At 44.9% G+C, this 23,662-nt stretch overlaps 1 protein-coding gene across 1 annotated transcript; it reads left to right on the forward strand.

Annotated features, from left to right (window-relative positions):
- Positions 1–630: 630 nt before the first annotated feature.
- Positions 631–23,139, forward strand: LOC311311565 (ribosomal protein S6 kinase 2 beta-like; the record flags this gene model as incomplete). Its single annotated transcript, XM_084441315.1, has 17 exons — positions 631–748; positions 1,261–1,406; positions 1,588–1,755; positions 1,947–2,035; positions 2,719–2,917; positions 3,039–3,221; positions 3,359–3,478; positions 4,063–4,219; positions 11,675–11,820; positions 12,002–12,169; positions 12,361–12,449; positions 13,188–13,386; positions 13,492–13,674; positions 13,812–13,931; positions 14,527–14,683; positions 17,812–17,899; positions 22,968–23,139. The coding sequence occupies 17 exons, from the start codon at positions 631–633 to the stop codon at positions 23,137–23,139; spliced, it is 2,502 nt and encodes an 833-aa protein (XP_084297441.1).
- Positions 23,140–23,662: the final 523 nt, after the last annotated feature.

The following is a 23,662-nucleotide window of genomic DNA, read 5'->3' on the forward strand; positions in this document are numbered from 1 at the left end:
ATTGAACTAAGCCTGTTAAATTTGAGTTGTCTAAATCTATGGTAGATTTCGTCGAATAAAATCTTAATGATATTTAGTCAACTAAAACTAGACTAAAACTAAAACAAGTCATATGACTAAAACTAAATGGCATTTTAGTCAAAAGACTATGACTAAAACAAAATCATAATTTGCTGTCAAAATTAACACTGAAACACAGGCACACAGAGAACAGGTCCAAAAGCTGCTGTTGGCTCAGCCATATGACATTTCCCCCCCTCCTGCCTGCCCACACACACACGCACGCTAGGGATGAGCGCAGCGACTATTTTCACTGACGACTAGATTGTTTTGTAACCGATTACACGATAGTCTAAAAACAGGATTCCCAAGTTTCTACAACAAGTGCTAGTTAGAAAAATTGAGGATGTTTCTCAAACTCTGCAAGCTAAGATGCATGACTATTCTTGATGTTTCCCAACCAATCAGCGGCAGCCAATTTGCACGCGTTGCACAGGGCTGTCACACACTCTCCATTATGACGCCTAATTGACGTAATGTAAGAAACGTCTATAAAGGTTTATTCCAGAGAGATTCGTGTCATTCGGGATTCGTGATTAATAGCTAATGGTTGCATTCAGCTATTTATCGATGTCTATACAGTTCATCCAGCCACGGTTGTGCGGCGCTGCTTTGGCTGACCTGGGGCCTGTTGGTGCTGGTCTGGGTACAGCCATCATCACCGGCCACTACCTTTACCACCGTTACAGTGAGTAGGGGAGAGCCGGGTCAAAAGTCGCATTTTTTGGTTTGATTCCATTTACTCCGAAATTATAGAGATAGAGATTCCACATTTTATGACACACAACTTGCACATGTCCTTCACTATTATCAACTGTAATGTTCGTGCTAGGATATAAGAGTTCAACATAAATAGGGCGAGAACGGACCGAGCGCGAGGGGCAAAAGTCGCACTGCTGCAAAGTGTGTCCTATCTGGGGTTTTTTGGCATGTAATTCTCTTTATTTTCAACGAATGTATTGTTAGACATAATATCATAATAAATAATACCTCAACGACCTCCTGAGCTGCCTGCCTGATGGTCTCAGGGCTATAGAGACCGCGCGTCGTTTTCCTCACCCTAACTCTTGGCATGCTGTCAATGAAAGAAAATACATTGTAAATAAACATGTTTACCGTTGCTAGGCAACCACAATAACATGTTTATTTACATAGTGCCTGTGTGTGTGTGTCTGTGTCTGCGTGTGTGTACGTGTTCAGATACCGGCCGTGGCCCACAGCATCAGGCCCCTTACCTCAACGCTGTCCCACATGCTCCTCCCCCTCCCTCTACCATCAGCCGCCAGCGGCTCACCGTTGACCAGCTCGTCTTCATTCATGAGCTGGGCAAGGGAAGCTTTGGCACGGTAAGCTAAGCACCACAACACTGTCCTCTCTCACTACCAACACAAGCCACTCTCCAAGACTGGGGGCGGGGGTGGACGAACGGTGGTGCAGGGGCTTCTTAAACTTGATGAGCTCTGAATATAATACTAGGGAAGTGTATTGAATATAATACTAGGGAAGTGTATTCCAACCTCTCGTCAGGTCTACCTGGCTGAGCTGAAGCGACAGAAGGTTGCCGTGAAGATTCTGGAGAAATGGGAGGTTCTCCAGAACAACAACTTGAAGTTCGTCATGATGGAGAGGCGGGTGTTGACCCTGGCTAGGAACAACCACTTCCTCGCCCACCTGTACTCCACCTTCCAGGACAAGGTAAGATCTACCTCCTGACTTCTCAATTACTACTTGGTCATTACGGAGACTGGATGGGGGTTTAAGTGCCTTGCTCAAGGGCACAACGGTAGCTTGGAAATGGCCTGGTCTTGAACCAGCAACCTTTGGGTATATCACACACACATACACAACGACGACGATGACTGACTGACAGCTGTATGTGTGTCCAGGACCACCTGTACTTCGTGATGGAGTTTGTCAGCGGAGGATCACTGGCTTCCCTGATACGGGACGGCCCCCTCGACCTCGCCAGATCCAGGTGAGTGAGCTACACCAGGTCATATACAGGCCCTTTTATAGGAAGATCCAGGTGAGCGCCAGAGCTACACCAGGTCATATACAGGCCCTTTTATAGGAAGATCCAGGTGAGTGCCAGAGCTACACCAGGTCATATACAGGCCCTTTTATAGGAAGATCCAGGTGAGTGCCAGAGCTACACCAGGTCATATACAGACCCTTTTATAGGAAGATCCAGGTGAGTGCCAGAGCTACACCAGGTCATATACAGGCCCTTTTATAGGAGTTAATGCAGGGTGTCGTCATGATAATAAACCACTAAAGACATATCAACATACAACAGCCATGACTAAAACTGTCTCAAAGCGTCTGGGCTGTTGTGTGAACCTTAGTCTGACTCAATGGATGTAGGTTTTGGGGATAAGCCTTGTAGTTTGTTTATTACTGCCCAATCAGTGGCGCCAATTCATGTGGTCGGCCAATCAGTGGCGATGGGAGATTCTCCCAGACTACGTGAAACAACAACAGCCTAGCAATCGCTCTGCCGAAGATGATTGTGATTGGTTTAAAGAAATACATCCCACACCCTCCTACACCTCCATCCATTGAGTCCACACAGCGTTAATGAAGGGTGGAGATAGGTCTGGCTATGTGAGAATAATTATGAACCTTAATATGCTGCAAACTTCCCTCCATGTCCCTCAGGTTCTACTCAGCTGAAATTGTCGTCGGCCTCCAGTTTTTGCACTCAAACGGAGTCGTGCACAGAGACCTGAAGCTGGACAATGTCATGCTTGACCGGGACGGCCACATTAAGATCATTGACTTCGGGCTGTCTACGTTCATGGGTGACGGCAAGCTGACCACATCAAACTATGGGACATTGCTGTACATGTCCCCACAGGTGAGTGTGTGGGTAGGCACCAGACCTGGGTCCAAATATCATTTTTGTCGTGCTCTCTCTCTCTCTCTCTCTCTCTCTCTCTCTCTCTCTCTTTAATCTCCTTTTCTCTGTTTGTCCTCAGGTCCTTATAAATGATCCATATTCATACTCTGCTGACTGGTGGTCCTTTGGGATCCTCTTGCACGAGCTGCTGACCGGCGGGAAGCCCTACTACGGCGATGATGTCGACACGGTGATGGTCGGCATCTTATGCATGGACCACCGGTGGTCTAGCAATAAGGAGGCCAATGACCTGCTGGACAAGGTCTGTTAAGCACACACACACACACACAATACACATATATATATATATATATATATATATATATATATATGAATTAAATTCATAATTCAGCAACATTTGTTTGGGTCACCGAGCCCCATCTCCTATCTCCGCCTCAGCTGTTGGATGTCGACCCCAGGTTGAGGTTGGGAGAGGTGGGTGACATCAGGAACCACCCCTTCTATGACACTATCAGCTGGTCCGCTCTGGAGAAGAGAGCGATGGACCCCCCCGAAGTGGTACGACCCGGTTCTCCGGCTTCATGATTGGCCTATTAAGTCTGTTGATTAACTGACTCTTCTTATTTACTGATATTAGATTTGTATTTAAAGGCATAGTATTCTTACTATGCTATTTTGGACATTTAGCCCTAATTGTGGTCTGTCCTTGTCCACTTCCATTGTAAAGACATTTGAGTCGGAAGGAAATCTCTACAGTATCTAGCTCAGTGAAATGATGGTCTCATGTGTCAGGTTCATGTTAGACAGACCGCAAATGTCCAAAATAGCATACTTATCCTTTAAGGTATCAGTTCTTAGACGGTCAGCAGGATGTGGTCTGCATATTAAATGCAGCAAAATTAGTGTGATAATCGTCTTTCTTCCACAACAAGTGGGGACAAGTAGGGACTCTACTATGAAGCCTGTTCCAGTCATATCAGAACACAGAACATTTTAGAGAAAGGAGAACGCATATTACTGGGACCATAGTCCTTATTTCTAGAACATTCTAGAGAGAGAACACATATTACTGGGACCATAGGGCTTCATTCTCCATGCGACTAGTTGCTTGTTGCTGACAGCCCTTTTCTGTCAATCATCAGGAGGAAGTCTGCAGCGATTCTGACCTGGAAGACTCTGAGGACTCTGTAGATCAGGAGCGGTTTGCAGGGTTCTCGTACATCGACACCAAAATGGAGGACCTGCTTAAGAAAGAGTCATGTCACGCGGTCGAGGCTGACGTGGAACAGTCAAAGAGTGGTGAGTGGAGAAATAACTGACCGTAGAATGTGTTCGGTCAGAATCAAGTATTTCAGAGCGCCATGTAATGAAACTCTCTAAATGCTGGATATTTCTCTCTTTCTCTGTGTCTCTCTCCCTCCCTCTCTCCCTCTCTCTCCCCTTCACACCCTCACAGAGACCGGCGTGTCACCATGGCTGTGCATTGGCGCTGCTGTCCTCGCCACGGGGGCTCTGTTTTGGTGGCTAACATGACACACACACACACACACACAGCCCAAGGGACAACCACAACAATCGCGCATTTTATGAGAAAGGTTTGTGTGTTTCTTGGCATCATTCACTTCAGAGCTGTGATTGGTTGGGTGGTTCTTCAACACTGATCTCTCCAGCAGTAACTGACCCACGTCTGACCTCACTGACCTGCATAGGAGTTCACTGAAAGCACCACTCACCTCTGGGAAAGACCTCCACGTTTCCCAGGCAGTCTTCTTTCAGTCTGGGAGAGTCACACAGTGTGTTTGGACATAGGGCCTCATTTAGGACTTACCCATGACGTTGTTGGTTGATTGAGGTGATTTTCAGCTGCTTCATGCTGAACGTTTACAAAATGATAATGCTGCCCAATGTAATGGTACCATCTTCCTGTCTGTCTGTCTATCTGTCTATCTCAAAGTCAAAGTCAGGGATATTTGTCCCATACAGTAGAAACTCAGAGATCTGAACCCATCTGGGGTCATTCGGATTACTGAAATGTTCATAACTGAAAGTGACGTCAAAATACACAAATTTTACAAAATAGAATATTTATTTCATTTACAACCAGACTAAATCAATAAATGTCCTCTATAACAACCAGAGTGGCATTGAATTTGCAATGAAATAACCAGCTATACTTGCATTTTTTACTAGCCATTTTGTCACATTAAAATGTAGTAAAATGTTCAATTTGACAGATAGATAGATAGGCAGACAGATAGACAGACAGACAGACGGATGGATAGATAGACAGACAGACAGACAGACAGACAGACAGACAGACAGACAGACAGACAGACAGACAGATAGATAGATAGATAGATAGATAGATAGATAGAGAGAGACAAACAAACAAAAAAGTTTTCTATTGCGGACTGGAGCTTTAAGTGAGTTTGGTAGCAGATGCTTGATGGTACCATTACATTGGGCAGCATTATCATGACGTGAATGTTCAGCATGAAGCAGCTGAAAATCACCTCAATCAACCAACAACGTCATGGGTAAGTCCTAAATGAGGCCCTATGTCCAAACACAGTGTGTGACTCTCCCAGACTGAAAGAAGACTGCCTGGGAAACGTGGAGGTCTTTCCCAGAGGTGAGTGGTGCTTTCAGTGAACTCCTCTGCAGGTCAGTGAGGTCAGACATGGGTCAGTTACTGCTGGAGAGATCAGTGTTGAAGAACCACCCAACCAATCACAGCTCTGAAGTGAATGATGCCAAGAAACACACAAACCTTTCTCATAAAATGCGCGATTGTTGTGGTTGTCCCTTAAATACACACACTTACACACATGCACACACACACACACACACACACACACACACCATAAAGACACTCTTCACCCCCCCCCCCCCCCCCCTCCCGCCATGAAGCCACCATGTGAGGATGCTGTTCGTTGACTACAGTTCAGCATTCCACATCATAGTCCCCCTCAGACTCCACCAAACTCTGGGACTCAACCCCGACCTGCGCAGCTGGATCCTGGACTTCACCTCTGACCCTCAACACCGGAGCCACCAGTGTTGCATCCTGATCCCTCTCCTCCCTCCCCTGTCCACCCACGACTGCGTAGCCACGCACAACTCCCCTATTGATTAAGTTCGCCGATGACACAATGGTAATAGGCCTGATTATCGACAATGATGAGGCGGCCTATAGGAGTGAAGTCGAGGAGCTGATCGTGGTCTACAGGAAGAGAGGAGACCCAGATAGCAAGCGGATCTGGGCCATATACAGGCCAGATCTGGCCCTTGTGGCTTAGTTCCGGCCCATATATGGCCCAGAATTATGACACATCCGCTTGCTATCTGGGGAGAGGCTGGACCTCATCACCATCAGTGGATCGACCGTAAAGAGAGTTCAAAGTTCCTACCCAGATAGCAAGCGGTAATGATTCTGGGCCATATATGGGCCGGAACTAAGCCACAAGGGCCAGATCTGGCCTGTATATGGCCCAGATCCGCTTGCTATCTGGGTAGTGTCCATATCACTTAGGACCTGACCTGGGAGGCACACACCGCCCATGTGGTGAAAAAGGCACAGCAACGTCTCTTTGTCTGGCAACGCAAGAACTGTGTGGAACCAAACCCTGACTGGGCGCTCCAGAGTCCAAGTTTTCCCAAAGTCCATAACTGGTAGGCTTGCATTTTAAGCTGTTAAAAAAATACTGATGGGAAAAAAAACACGATTCATTATTTTAAGGAAAAAGGATGGCTGAAATGTATTGATTATGGTACTTTATGCACACACATCATTATGAAGGTGCCAGGATCATGGCAAAGGTGTTCGAGCAGCAGTCATCAATGGATGAGCGCCAAGATGTTCAAAAGAGACGGTGCAACACGCGCTATGACTCCAGTGATGAATGTAATATAATGAAGTGCATTCAACAGTCCCAAAAGATTACTACTTTTGAAATTGATTAATCTGAGCTAATTGACTGATATTCCACTAGATATTCGAAGCCCCAGGCAGCCATCGGTCCCCACAATGCAGGCCAAAGCCAGTATGCCAGGTGCCGGAATCGAAAGGCCTCTGCCGGCTGTCCAGTACAATCCGCGTGTGCTGTACAATCCAGGTATGCATGTTTGTGTTGTGAAATGTCTATGCCTATTTGCACACTGATAGTTGGACTATTTTTTAGATTTTGAATACCATTTTACTCATCTTGCAGATTTTCCGAGCTCATCCCCTGTGAGCGAAAACCATGCAAGCCCAGGCCCCATGTATAGCACCCCAGCCAGACCAGGTAAGAGTGGCATGTACTGCTGTGGTGTTGTGATGTGTCTACCTGTTTCATGTCTTCATTTATTTTCCTTCAAATGCCAGAAGCCAAAGCATGCTGCCAACACCATAAAGTTTCCTGCTAATCCCTTTATCCCTTTTGGTTTTCAGTTAGCTCTGTGATCGCCCAAGAGAACGGCTCCAGCAGCATTGACTCTGTGTACCCCTCTACCCAATCAATGCTGCTCTGCAGATGCTGGTACGTGCAATTTCAGGAACATGTTGCATGCAGAGATATATTTTGAGTTGAATATAGTTTTATGTCAATGTACTTATAGCCACATCTGTGTTGATATCTAGATTTCCAGAGGACGGTACATCAGCAGTTCTCGGACTTAGGGAAGCAGCTCCGTGAGCTCACGCAGAGTGTGAGGGAGCTGGCCCAGAGCATGCGGCCTGGGGAGTCCAGAGGTGCCCAGGGAGAAGTGCTGGATGCACTGGACCCTGCCCAAACGGAGGAGGAGCTGCAGGTCATTGAGGCTAAGTTGAAGGACCGGGAACATCAGAGGAAGATGGTGAGTGTCTGCAGGGCAGAATTGTATGCCTTATTTTTGCAGGGAAGGGTACAGTAAATGACTGTCTTTGTTTTGCAGACACAATTATTATTATTATTATGTCTTTAGGTATCTGCAGAAGCCCGTCTGAGCACAGCCCATCCAAGCACAGTCCATCTGAGCACAGCCCAGCGTTCCGATGAGGAAGACTTCCCTTCCTAGCTGCCCCCCAGCCCATCTGACGCCCACCCGCAGCCCATCTGGGCACAGCCCCCCCAGCCTATCTGAGCACAGCCCGTCATTTTTTTGTAAATAACACAGGATGTTTTTTAAAATCCTTTTTAGAACTTGTTTATAATGTTGCAGGCCAGACATTGTGTGTACTTTTTTGTCTGGCTAGCCATAGTGTGATTTTGTGTGATATTGTACTTTTTTCATATTATAAATTGTTCTTAACTGTTAATGGTGTTGTGTCATACCTTTTGTATCATAATTATGCTTGCTGCATTGACTATATGGCATTAATAGGCTCTTCAGTGTTAATTTCGTTGACGAGAACTATGACGAAAACTATTCGTCAACGACATTTTTGGGGTTATCGTCACGAGACGATAACTACAGTATGATGACAAAAACTATGACTATATCTATTCACATTTTCGTCAACAAATAAAAACTAGACTAAAATGGTTATGGAGGGACGTATGGGAAAAGTTCAAATCATCAAAAAAATGTGGAGGTTCGGGATGTGCGCAGTTGGATCATGGATGTATTAATAGAACGAGTTGGATGCAACCTACAGGTAGCCTGTGTGTATTTAGCCCTATATATAATATAATAACCTACAGGTAGCCTGTGTGTATTTAGCCCTATATATAATATAATAACCTACAGGTAGCCTGTGTGTATTTAGCCCTATATATAATATAATAACCTACAGGCAGCCTGTGTGTATTTAGCCCTATATATAATATAATAACCTACAGGTAGCCTGTGTGTATTTAGCCCTATATATAATATAATAACCTACAGGTAGCCTGTGTGTATTTAGCCCTATATATAATATAATAACCTACAGGTAGCCTGTGTGTATTTAGCCCTATATATAATATAATAACCTACAGGTAGCCTGTGTGTATTTATCCCTATGTATAATATAATAACCTACAGGTAGCCTGTGTGTATTTAGCCCTATATATAATATAATAACCTACAGGTAGCCTGTGTGTATTTAGCCCTATATATAATATAATAACCTACAGGTAGCCTGTGTCTATTTATCCCTATGTATAATATAATAACCTACAGGTAGCCTGTGTGTATTTAGCCCTATATATAATATAATAACCTACAGGTAGCCTGTGTGTATTTAGCCCTATATATAATATAATAACCTACAGGTAGCCTGTGTGTATTTATCCCTATGTATAATATAATAACCTACAGGTAGCCTGTGTGTATTTAGCCCTATATATAATATAATAACCTACAGGTAGCCTGTGTGTATTTAGCCCTATATATAATATAATAACCTACAGGTAGCCTGTGTGTATTTATCCCTATGTATAATATAATAACCTACAGGTAGCCTGTGTGTATTTAGCCCTATATATAATATAATAACCTACAGGTAGCCTGTGTGTATTTAGCCTACATTTGAATAGTACCGTTGCTACACCGGCGGGAAGTCAACTAACAGCACGACTGCTGCGCCTGAACTGTTCAGTAAATTACCACAGTTCAGAAATGTCTTTGTCAACGTTCACACACCGGGAGAAAGAGGAGAGCAGACATCTGGATAAACTTCATATTTGATGCAAAGGAAAACAAAACCATTTGTAAACCGTGTGGGGTGAAAATGACTGGCAAAAATACAACAAACGTAAAGCGACATTAGGAGAACAGTCATCCCGAAATTCACGAGAAGGTAATAAGCACCCCCCCACCCCCGGCTAACGTTACTGTATTAGCTAAAACCAAGCTGGTGTGTTTCTGAAATACTTCAAATACAATACAAGCTAAAAGAAACCAGTGTTTTGTAGGTTTGTGGCGGGGGAGAACTGAAGTGTCTGATCATTGCAACGCTAACGTTAGTGGCTAATGTTAGGCACAGGTTAGCTAGCAACAAGTGGGGCTATGCGTGTGGCGGCTGGCGGGGGTATCTAGCGTTAGCTAGTCTGGGTTAGCTAGTCTGGGTTAGCTAGTCTTGGTAAACTAGTCTGGGTTAGCTAGTCTGGGTTAGCTAGTCTGGGTTAGCTAGCTAAGCAACTACTGCTGCTGTCTAATGTTATACTGTAGCTAGATGGACACGAACAGTTAGCTACCTGGCTATCATAGCCCCTCTCCTCCGGTGTGACGTTAGCTAGCCTGGGCCTGATGTTAGCTAGCCTGACTAGCCAACTAGTGCTGACAGGATAATGTTATAGCTTGCTATATCAGGCACAAACACAGTTAGCATCAGACTGGGGGAGAGGAATGCTTCATTATGAAACTGTCTGACAGAAGCAGCCACGCTTCTGTCAGTCTGCCCCAGGGCAGCTGTGGCTACAGATGTATCTGACCACCACCGGTATGACTGTCTGAAAGAATACTGGACTCTGTAAAGCGCTCTGGGTTTCATGAAGGGCGCTATATAAATCCAACTTGATTGATTGATTGATATATAAATCCAACTTGATTGATTGATTGAACTAAGCCTGTTAAATTTGAGTTGTCTAAATCTATAGATTTCGTCGAATAAAATCTTAATATTTAGTCAACTAAAACTAGACTAAAACTAAAACAAGTCATATGACTAAAACTAAATGGCATTTTAGTCAAAAGACTATGACTAAAACAAAATCATAATTTGCTGTCAAAATTAACACTGAAACACAGGCACACAGAGAACAGGTCCAAAAGCTGCTGTTGGCTCAGCCATATGACATTTCCCCCCCTCCTGCCTGCCCACACACACACGCACGCTAGGGATGAGCGCAGCGACTATTTTCACTGACGATCTAGATGGTTTTGTAACCGATTACACGATAGTCTAAAAACAGGATTCCCAAGTTTCTACAACAAGTGCTAGTTAGAAAAATTGAGGATGTTTCTCAAACTCTGCAAGCTAAGATGCATGACTATTCTTGATGTTTCCCAACCAATCAGCGGCAGCCAATTTGCACGCGTTGCACAGGGCTGTCACACACTCTCCATTATGACGCCTAATTGACGTAATGTAAGAAACGTCTATAAAGGTTTATTCCAGAGAGATTCGTGTCATTCGGGATTCGTGATTAATAGCTAATGGTTGCATTCAGCTATTTATCGATGTCTATACAGTTCATCCAGCCACGGTTGTGCGGCGCTGCTTTGGCTGACCTGGGGCCTGTTGGTGCTGGTCTGGGTACAGCCATCATCACCGGCCACTACCTTTACCACCGTTACAGTGAGTAGGGGAGAGCCGGGTCAAAAGTCGATTTTTTTTGTTTGATTCCATTTACTCCGAAATTATAGAGATAGAGATTCCACATTTTATGACACACAACTTGCACATGTCCTTCACTATTATCAACTGTAATGTTCGTGCTAGGATATAAGAGTTCAACATAAATAGGGCGAGAACGGACCGAGCGCGAGGGGCAAAAGTCGCACTGCTGCAAAGTGTGTCCTATCTGGGGTTTTTTGGCATGTAATTCTCTTTATTTTCAACGAATGTATTGTTAGACATAATATCATAATAAATAATACCTCAACGACCTCCTGAGCTGCCTGCCTGATGGTCTCAGGGCTATAGAGACCGCGCGTCGTTTTCCTCACCCTAACTCTTGGCATGCTGTCAATGAAAGAAAATACATTGTAAATAAACATGTTTACCGTTGCTAGGCAACCACAATAACATGTTTATTTACATAGTGCCTGTGTGTGTGTGTCTGTGTCTGCGTGTGTGTACGTGTTCAGATACCGGCCGTGGCCCACAGCATCAGGCCCCTTACCTCAACGCTGTCCCACATGCTCCTCCCCCTCCCTCTACCATCAGCCGCCAGCGGCTCACCGTTGACCAGCTCGTCTTCATTCATGAGCTGGGCAAGGGAAGCTTTGGCACGGTAAGCTAAGCACCACAACACTGTCCTCTCTCACTACAAACACAAGCCACTCTCCAAGACTGGGGGCGGGGGTGGACGAACGGTGGTGCAGGGGCTTCTTAAACTTGATGAGCTCTGAATATAATACTAGGGAAGTGTATTAAATATAATACTAGGGAAGTGTATTCCAACCTCTCGTCAGGTCTACCTGGCTGAGCTGAAGCGACAGAAGGTTGCCGTGAAGATTCTGGAGAAATGGGAGGTTCTCCAGAACAACAACTTGAAGTTCGTCATGGTGGAGAGGCGGGTGTTGACCCTGGCTAGGAACAACCACTTCCTCGCCCACCTGTACTCCACCTTCCAGGACAAGGTAAGATCTACCTCCTCACTTCTCAATTACTACTTGGTCATTACGGAGACTGGATGGGGGTTTAAGTGCCTTGCTCAAGGGCACAACGGTAGCTTGGAAATGGCCTGGTCTTGAACCAGCAACCTTTGGGTATATCACACACACATACACAACGACGACGATGACTGACTGACAGCTGTATGTGTGTCCAGGACCACCTGTACTTCGTGATGGAGTTTGTCAGCGGAGGATCACTGGCTTCCCTGATACGGGACGGCCCCCTCGACCTCGCCAGATCCAGGTGAGTGAGCTACACCAGGTCATATACAGGCCCTTTTATAGGAAGATCCAGGTGAGCGCCAGAGCTACACCAGGTCATATACAGGCCCTTTTATAGGAAGATCCAGGTGAGTGCCAGAGCTACACCAGGTCATATACAGGCCCTTTTATAGGAAGATCCAGGTGAGTGCCAGAGCTACACCAGGTCATATACAGGCCCTTTTATAGGAAGATCCAGGTGAGTGCCAGAGCTACACCAGGTCATATACAGACCCTTTTATAGGAAGATCCAGGTGAGTGCCAGAGCTACACCAGGTCATATACAGGCCCTTTTATAGGAGTTAATGCAGGGTGTCGTCATGATAATAAACCACTAAAGACATATCAACATACAACAGCCATGACTAAAACTGTCTCAAAGCGTCTGGGCTGTTGTGTGAACCTTAGTCTGACTCAATGGATGTAGGTTTTGGGGATAAGCCTTGTAGTTTGTTTATTACTGCCCAATCAGTGGCGCCAATTCATGTGGTCGGCCAATCAGTGGCGATAGGAGATTCTCCCAGACTACGTGAAACAACAACAGCCTAGCAATCGCTCTGCCGAAGATGATTGTGATTGGTTTAAAGAAATACATCCCCCACCCCCCTACACCTCCATCCATTGAGTCCACACAGCGTTAATGAAGTGTGGAGATAGGTCTGGCTATGTGAGAATAATTATGAACCTTAATATGCTGCAAACTTCCCTCCATGTCCCTCAGGTTCTACTCAGCTGAAATTGTCGTCGGCCTCCAGTTTTTGCACTCAAACGGAGTCGTGCACAGAGACCTGAAGCTGGACAATGTCATGCTTGACCGGGACGGCCACATTAAGATCATTGACTTCGGGCTGTCTACGTTCATGGGTGACGGCACGCTGACCACATCAAACTATGGGACATTGCTGTACATGTCCCCACAGGTGAGTGTGTGGGTAGGCACCAGACCTGGGTCCAAATATCATTTTTGTCGTGCTCTCTCTCTCTCTCTCTCTCTCTTCACTCTCCTTTTCTCTGTTTGTCCTCAGGTCCTTATAAATGATCCGTATTCATACTCTGCGGACTGGTGGTCCTTTGGGATCCTCTTGCACGAGCTGCTGACCGGCGGGAAGCCCTACTACGGCGATGATGTCGACACGGTGATGGTCGGCATCTTATGCATGGACCACCGGTGGTCTAGCAATAAGGAGGCCAATGACCTGCTGGACAAGGTCTGTTAAGCACACACACACACACACACACACACACAATACACATATATATATATATATATATATATATGAATGAAATTCATAATTCAGCAACATTTGTTTGGGTCACCGAGCCCCATCTCCTATCTCCGCCTCAGCTGTTGGATGTCGACCCCAGGTTGAGGTTGGGAGAGGTGGGTGACATCAGGAACCACCCCTTCTATGACACCATCAGCTGGTCCGCTCTGGAGAAGAGAGCGATGGACCCCCCCGAAGTGGTACGACCCGGTTCTCCGGCTTCATGATTGGTCTATTAAGTCTGTTGATTAACTGACTCTTCTTATTTACTGATATTAGATTTGTATTTAAAGGCATAGTATTCTTACTATGCTATTTTGGACATTTAGCCCTAATTGTGGTCTGTCCTTGTCCACTTCCATTGTCATTCCATTTCAAAGACATTTGAGTCGGAAGGAAATCTCTACAGTATCTAGCTCAGTGAAATGATGGTCTCATGTGTCAGGTTCATGTTAGACAGACCGCAAATGTCCAAAATAGCATACTTATCCTTTAAGGTATCAGTTCTTAGACGGTCAGCAGGATGTGGTCTGCATATTAAATGCAGCAAAATTAGTGTGATAATCGTCTTTCTTCCACAACAAGTGGGGACAAGTAGGGACTCTACTATGAAGCCTGTTCCAGTCATATCAGAACACAGAACATTTTAGAGAAAGGAGAACGCATATTACTGGGACCATAGTCCTTATTTCTAGAACATTCTAGAGAGAGAACACATATTACTGGGACCATAGGGCTTCATTCTCCATGCGACTAGTTGCTTGTTGCTGACAGCCCTTTTCTGTCAATCATCAGGAGGAAGTCTGCAGCGATTCTGACCTGGAAGACTCTGAGGACTCTGTAGATCAGGAGCGGTTTGCAGGGTTCTCGTACATCGACACCAAAATGGAGGACCTGCTTAAGAAAGAGTCATGTCACGCGGTCGAGGCTGACGTGGAACAGTCAAAGAGTGGTGAGTGGAGAAATAACTGACCGTAGAATGTGTTCGGTCAGAATCAAGTATTTCAGAGCGCCATGTAATGAAACTCTCTAAATGCTGGATATTTCTCTCTTTCTCTGTGTCTCTCTCCCTCCCTCTCTCCCTCTCTCTCCCCTTCACACCCTCACAGAGACCGGCGTGTCACCATGGCTGTGCATTGGCGCTGCTGTCCTCGCCACGGGGGCTCTGTTTTGGTGGCTAACATGACACACACACACACACACACACACACACACACAGCCCAAGGGACAACCACAACAATCGTGCATTTTATGAGAAAGGTTTGTGTGTTTCTTGGCATCATTCACTTCAGAGCTGTGATTGGTTGGGTGGTTCTTCAACACTGATCTCTCCAGCAGTAACTGACCCACGTCTGACCTCACTGACCTGCATAGGAGTTCACTGAAAGCACCACTCACCTCTGGGAAAGACCTCCACGTTTCCCAGGCAGTCTTCTTTCAGTCTGGGAGAGTCACACAGTGTGTTTGGACATAGGGCCTCATTTAGGACTTACCCATGACGTTGTTGGTTGATTGAGGTGATTTTCAGCTGCTTCATGCTGAACGTTTACAAAATGATAATGCTGCCCAATGTAATGGTACCATCTTCCTGTCTGTCTGTCTGTCTATCTGTCTATCTCAAAGTCAAAGTCAGGGATATTTGTCCCATACAGTAGAAACTCAGAGATCTGAACCCATCTGGGGTCATTCGGATTACTGAAATGTTCATAACTGAAAGTGATGTCAAAATACACAAATTTTACAAAATAGAATATTTATTTCATTTACAACCAGACTAAATCAATAAATGTCCTCTATAACAACCAGAGTGGCATTGAATTTGCAATGAAATAACCAGCTATACTTGCATTTTTTACTAGCCATTTTGTCACATTAAAATGTAGTAAAATGTTCAATTTGACAGATAGATAGATAGGCAGACAGATAGACAGACAGACAGACAGACGGATGGATAGATAGACAGACAGACAGACAGACAGACAGACAGACAGACAGACAGACAGACAGATAGATAGATAGATAGATAGATAGAGAGAGACAAACAAACAAAAAAGTTTTCTATTGCGGACTGGAGCTTTAAGTGAGTTTGGTAGCAGATGCTTGATGGTACCATTACATTGGGCAGCATTATCATGACGTGAATGTTCAGCATGAAGCAGCTGAAAATCACCTCAATCAACCAACAACGTCATGGGTAAGTCCTAAATGAGGCCCTATGTCCAAACACAGTGTGTGACTCTCCCAGACTGAAAGAAGACTGCCTGGGAAACGTGGAGGTCTTTCCCAGAGGTGAGTGGTGCTTTCAGTGAACTCCTCTGCAGGTCAGTGAGGTCAGACATGGGTCAGTTACTGCTGGAGAGATCAGTGTTGAAGAACCACCCAACCAATCACAGCTCTGAAGTGAATGATGCCAAGAAACACACAAACTTTTCTCATAAAATGCACGATTGTTGTGGTTGTCCCTTAAATACACACACTTACACACATGCACACACACACACACACACACACACACACACACCATAAAGACACTCTTCACCCCCCCCCCCGCCATGAAGCCACCATGTGAGGATGCTGTTCGTTGACTACAGTTCAGCATTCCACATCATAGTCCCCCTCAGACTCCACCAAACTCTGGGACTCAACCCCGACCTGCACAGCTGGATCCTGGACTTCACCTCTGACCCTCAACACCGGAGCCACCAGTGTTGCATCCTGATCCCTCTCCTCCCTCCCCTGTCCACCCACGACTGCGTAGCCACGCACAACTCCCCTATTGATTAAGTTCGCCGATGACACAATGGTAATAGGCCTGATTATCGACAATGATGAGGCGGCCTATAGGAGTGAAGTCGAGGAGCTGATCGTGGTCTACAGGAAGAGAGGAGACCCAGATAGCAAGCGGATCTGGGCCATATACAGGCCAGATCTGGCCCTTGTGGCTTAGTTCCGGCCCATATATGGCCCAGAATTATTACACATCCGCTTGCTATCTGGGGAGAGGCTGGACCTCATCACCATCAGTGGATCGACCGTAAAGAGAGTTCAAAGTTCCTACCCAGATAGCAAGCGGTAATGATTCTGGGCCATATATGGGCCGGAACTAAGCCACAAGGGCCAGATCTGGCCTGTATATGGCCCAGATCCGCTTGCTATCTGGGTAGTGTCCATATCACTTAGGACCTGACCTGGGAGGCACACACCGCCCATGTGGTGAAAAAGGCACAGCAACGTCTCTTTGTCTGGCAACGCAAGAACTGTGTGGAACCAAACCCTGACTGGGCGCTCCAGAGTCCAAGTTTTCCCAAAGTCCATAACTGGTAGGCTTGCATTTTAAGCTGTTAAAAAAATACTGATGGGAAAAAAAACACGATTCATTATTTTAAGGAAAAAGGATGGCTGAAATGTATTGATTATGGTACTTTATGCACACACATCATTATGAAGGTGCCAGGATCATGGCAAAGGTGTTCGAGCAGCAGTCATCAATGGATGAGCGCCAAGATGTTCAAAAGAGACGGTGCAACACGCGCTATGACTCCAGTGATGAATGTAATATAATGAAGTGCATTCAACAGTCCCAAAAGATTACTACTTTTGAAATTGATTAATCTGAGCTAATTGACTGATATTCCACTAGATATTCGAAGCCCCAGGCAGCCATCGGTCCCCACAATGCAGGCCAAAGCCAGTATGCCAGGTGCCGGAATCGAAAGGCCTCTGCCGGCTGTCCAGTACAATCCGCGTGTGCTGTACAATCCAGGTATGCATGTTTGTGTTGTGAAATGTCTATGCCTATTTGCACACTGATAGTTGGACTATTTTTTAGATTTTGAATACCATTTTACTCATCTTGCAGATTTTCCGAGCTCATCCCCTGTGAGCGAAAACCATGCAAGCCCAGGCCCCATGTATAGCACCCCAGCCAGACCAGGTAAGAGTGGCATGTACTGCTGTGGTGTTGTGATGTGTCTACCTGTTTCATGTCTTCATTTATTTTCCTTCAAATGCCAGAAGCCAAAGCATGCTGCCAACACCATAAAGTTTCCTGCTAATCCCTTTATCCCTTTTGGTTTTCAGTTAGCTCTGTGATCGCCCAAGAGAACGGCTCCAGCAGCATTGACTCTGTGTACCCCTCTACCCAATCAATGCTGCTCTGCAGATGCTGGTACGTGCAATTTCAGGAACATGTTGCATGCAGAGATATATTTTGAGTTGAATATAGTTTTATGTCAATGTACTTATAGCCACATCTGTGTTGATATCTAGATTTCCAGAGGACGGTACATCAGCAGTTCTCGGACTTAGGGAAGCAGCTCCGTGAGCTCACGCAGAGTGTGAGGGAGCTGGCCCAGAGCATGCGGCCTGGGGAGTCCAGAGGTGCCCAGGGAGAAGTGCTGGATGCACTGGACCCTGCCCAAACGGAGGAGGAGCTGCAGGTCATTGAGGCTAAGTTGAAGGACCGGGAACATCAGAGGAAGATGGTGAGTGTCTGCAGGGCAGAATTGTATGCCTTATTTTTGCAGGGAAGGGTACAGTAAATGACTGTCTTTATGTTTTGCAGACACAATTATTATTATTATTATGTCTTTAGGTATCTGCAGAAGCCCGTCTGAGCACAGCCCATCCAAGCACAGTCCATCTGAGCACAGCCCAGCGTTCCGATGAGGAAGACTTCCCTTCCTAGCTGCCCCCCAGCCCATCTGACGCCCACCCGCAGCCCATCTGGGCACAGCCCCCCCAGCCTATCTGAGCACAGCCCGTCATTTTTTTGTAAATAACACAGGATGTTTTTTAAAATCCTTTTTAGAACTTGTTTATAATGTTGCAGGCCAGACATTGTGTGTACTTTTTTGTCTGGCTAGCCATAGTGTGATTTTGTGTGATATTGTACTTTTTTCATATAATACATTGTTATTAACTGTTAATGGTGTTGTGTCATACCTTTTGTATCATAATTATGCTTGCTGCATTGACTATATGGCATTAATAGGCTCTTCAGTGTTAATTTCGTTGACGAGAACTATGACGAAAACTATTCGTCAACGACATTTTTGGGGTTATCGTCACGAGACGATAACTACATAAAAATGAATGTATGATGACAAAAACTATGACTATATCTATTCACATTTTCGTCAACAAATAAAAACTAGACTAAAATGGTTATGGAGGGACGTATGGGAAAAGTTCAAATCAGAATGTGGAGGTTCGGGATGTGCGCAGTTGGATCATGGATGTATTAATAGAACGAGTTGGATGCAACCTACAGGTAGCCTGTGTGTATTTAGCCCTATATATAATATAATAACCTACAGGCAGCCTGTGTGTATTTAGCCCTATATATAATATAATAACCTACAGGTAGCCTGTGTGTATTTAGCCCTATATATAATATAATAACCTACAGGTAGCCTGTGTGTATTTAGCCCTATATATAATATAATAACCTACAGGTAGCCTGTGTGTATTTAGCCCTATATATAATATAATAACCTACAGTTAGCCTGTGTGTATTTATCCCTATGTATAATATAATAACCTACAGGTAGCCTGTGTGTATTTAGCCCTATATATAATATAATACCTACAGGTAGCCTGTGTGTATTTAGCCCTATATATAGTATAATAACCTACAGGTAGCCTGTGTCTATTTATCCCTATGTATAATATAATAACCTACAGGTAGCCTGTGTGTATTTAGCCCTATATATAATATAATAACCTACAGGTAGCCTGTGTGTATTTAGCCCTATATATAATATAATAACCTACAGGTAGCCTGTGTGTATTTATCCCTATATATAATATAATAACCTACAGGTAGCCTGTGTGTATTTAGCCCTATATATAATATAATAACCTACAGGTAGCCTGTGTGTATTTAGCCCTATGTATAATATAATAACCTACAGGTAGCCTGTGTGTATTTAGCCCTATATATAATATAATAACCTACAGGTAGCCTGTGTGTATTTAGCCCTATATATAATATAATAACCTACAGGTAGCCTGTGTGTATTTAGCCCTATATATAATATAATAACCTACAGGTAGCCTGTGTGTATTTAGCCCTATATATAATATAATAACCTACAGGTAGCCTGTGTGTATTTAGCCCTATATATAATATAATAACCTACAGGTAGCCTGTGTGTATTTAGCCTACATTTGAATAGTACCGTTGCTACACCGGCCGGCGGGAAGTCAACTAACAGCACGACTGCTGCGCCTGAACTGTTCAGTAAATTACCACAGTTCAGAAATGTCTTTGTCAACGTTCACACACCGGGAGAAAGAGGAGAGCAGACATCTGGATAAACTTCATATTTGATGCAAAGGAAAACAAAACCATTTGTAAACCGTATGGGGTGAAAATGACTGGCAAAAATACAACAAACTTAAAGCGACATTAGGAGAACAGTCATCCCGAAATTCACGAGAAGGTAATAAGCACCCCCCCACCCCCGGCTAACGTTACTGTATTAGCTAAAACTGAGCTGGTGTGTTTCTGAAATACTTCAAATACAATACAAGCTAAAAGAAACCAGTGTTTTGTAGGTTTGTGGCAGGGGAGAACTGAAGTGTCTGATCATTGCAACGCTAACGTTAGTGGCTAATGTTAGGCACAGGTTAGCTAGCAACAAGTGGGGCTATGCTTGTGGCGGCTGGCAGGGGTATCTAGCGTTAGCTAGCCTGGGTTAGCTAGTCTGGGTTAGCTAGTCTGGGTTAGCTAGTGTGGTTTCTTTTCTTCTTGACTTTTGGGCAAAAAATGAATGGACTTCAGGAGCAAAATGCAGTTAAACCAAATATTTATTGAGCACGCCAGACAGGTCAAAATTTCGGCAGTACTAAAGTTCTTTTACGAGGTGGCGAGTTTATATACTTGGCTTCAGGCCAAGTATCACATGACAAACACATTTGCATACAAGGGATGTACATTTAACACAGATCTGGTCAACTAGTCTTGTGATTGGTCAATAGGTCACTGAGCTCTGCCCCCCTCCGGACATGGGGGCAATCTTGGGTTCTTCCTGTCCTGCTTAGATCCAAGCCCCCAGGATCAGCTTGGCGCATTGAAGCCACCATGGGCTTTCAGGCCAAGCCCGGTATTGCAAGTCACGTGACGGCATGCGGCCCAAGACCCTTATTTCCCATGGTTTGTGGATGATGATAGATAGGGCTAGAAAAGGAAAACAAAATTTTTCTCGGTATCATTCAGCATCAGAGACCAATCTAATCAATATAAACTTTTAATTCAATGGGGTTTTGTTTGTTTTTGAAGCCACCAATACCTGTAACGAGCCCATTTGAAACATGTGCTGTGCACGAGCCTCGGGGACGCTGGTCGCGCGTTCGTGAGTCCTGCGAGCTCGGCGGAAAACACGTTTTCCATAGGAAGAAAAAAGCCATGGCCACGCCAATCTGCCGTAGGGGGGCTTGGAGCAACTGGAGAACCAATCACCTCAAGTCAGCAGAGCTTGACCACAGCCTGGAGGTCGGAGGGAGCTGTTCATTTGCCCTGTAGGCTTGCACCACAGTCCTAAACTGGATGGGACAGCGCAGGGAGCCAGTGCAGAGAACGGAGTAGGGAAGTTTTGTGGAAGAGCATGGGGCCGTTGAACACCAGGTCAGCAGCAGCTTTCTCCAGGAGTCTGATGGCCAACGCTGCAGGGTGGCAGCAAGTAGGGAGTTGCAGGAGTCCAGGCGGGAGATGACAACAGCCTGGATGAGCACTAGCGCCGAATCACAGCCAGATTTCTTTCCTAGCACAAAGTTTGATAAAAGAGATGAGTATTAGCAAAGGCAAGGAGAATGATTATATCAGTGTACAATGAGCTATGATGGGAAAGAATTACACTATTAATTTGATTTCCAGGCATGGCATATACATGGCATGCTTACTTGCAATGGTAATAATGCCTTCAGGTAATAACACTAACTATGCTTGATTAATTTGATGTATAATGTGGCAAATGCTATAGTAGCATCAGCCCATTATAGCTAAATAATGCCAGACAAGATTACAGACTGTAATCAATGTATGAACAATGTCACATTGATCATGCTCAACATTATGTTAAAATTGAAATACATGAGACCTCCGAACGTAACGTTAGCATTAACTAACGTTAACCCTAAGCCGTTAGCATTAGCTACCGTTAGCATAGCTAGCCTATCAATATAGTTGATGTTAATATAAAGAAATGTAACATTAGATAATGTTAGCTAAGTTATTCAACATTGACCCACTTACCCTCTAGATCTTTTCCAACGATGTCCTAAAGTAACCACATGTCATGATCATTTGCATCATAGACATACGTTCATATCTATGATTAGCATCATCATAGCAGCTTCATTGCTAAAAGCATAGCATGTTAGCCGACGTCATTACATGACTTCCTATCCAATCAGAGGCAGAGTAGGGCGGGTCTTCCTATGGTGACGTGTTTTCCGCCGAGCTCGCAGGAACGAGCGACCAGCGTCCCCGAGGCTCGTGCACAGCACATGTTTCAAATGGCTCGATACAGGTATTGGTGGCTTCAAAAACAAACAAAACCCCATTGAATTAAAAGTTTATATTGATTAGATTGGTCTCTGATGCTGAATGATACCGAGAAAAAAATTGTTTTCCTTTTCTAGCCCTATCTATCATCATCCACAAACCATGGGAAATAAGGGTCTTGGGCCGCATGCCGTGACGTGACTTGCAATACCGGGCTTTGGCCACTACGTCAAATGGCTTCATGCGCCGGTGAGCAACTTTCATTGAAATTAATAGGCAGCCATTTTCAATGCCGTCTCCAGTTATATGGTGCATTCGTTTCTAACTGGGAGGTGGCAAATTGCGACTTGCTACTAGGAATGATTAAATAAAACACCTCATGAACTCGCACTTCCTCGTCGCAAATTCGGATATGTTTCTCAGCCCCCAGTTGCTCGAATGCACTAGATATAACTAGGTAACTGTGATATAATGGTATATAGCTCGAATGCACACAGGTCGGAGGTAGGTATTTTGCCACTTGCGACTTGCCACCTCCGACCACAAACGAATGTACCAATATTATACCTCCATGGCGGAGCCTGGTAACAAGCAGTCCAGCGTTAGAAAATACCCTCTCCAATGGCACTGATGTCGCGGGAATGCAGAGGTACTGGCGTGCTAACTGTGTCAATCTGGGTTATCTCGTGGCGTTAACGTTCCACCAGTCTTCCGGATTTGTATCCAGTTGTGGGGGCATGTCGCGTACAGAGTTCTCAACCTCAATGTCCATGTTGCCAATAGCAGGAGCGGCTGCGTACTGCTCGCCCAAAAGGAGAGCCATGGCTGAGACATATTACGCACGGCTGCAGCTTCAGCTCCCGGTGCTGGCTGAGCAGCAAGAGAAAGCAGAAGGATGAATTGCGCTTAGCTGACAAGAAAAGAGCACGGCTAGCTGGTGGTGCTCGGAAGAAAGTTAGCTTGGAGCTAGAAGTATAAGGTGGTCTTAACGCCCGCACTCGGGAGTGGTGGTCGTAAACGCCGAAGACTGATTTCTGGGTTTGTGCTAGCGACATTTTCAACTGCAACGGAAAAGTAACCGACTCTCCTACAATTACATATCATAGAGAGCCTTCCTTCATATTTTCTGCTTGTTATGTGCAGATTCAGTTATATAAAAAATAACACAAATCATCACTATGAATTCTGTGAAGTGTCTCCCTGAAAATATTGCGTGGCGATGCCTCGTCGTCATTGTATTAGAATTCCATATTACTGTACCAACGTTACTGTCCATAGGAGTTGGTGGAATGGGAGTTAACGTAGCCCCCCTCCAGGATTCCAAATTGCAGCGCTATCGTCCAAATTAGCAACCCAGTTTAAAACCGACACAACGCCGCTAGATTTGAAAACAGGAATTGTTTAGAGGACACTTTGAGCTAC

The sequence above is a fragment of the Borostomias antarcticus genome (assembly GCF_949987555.1).
Source record: "Borostomias antarcticus genome assembly, chromosome: 7".
NCBI classification, from domain to species: domain Eukaryota; kingdom Metazoa; phylum Chordata; class Actinopteri; order Stomiiformes; family Stomiidae; genus Borostomias; species Borostomias antarcticus.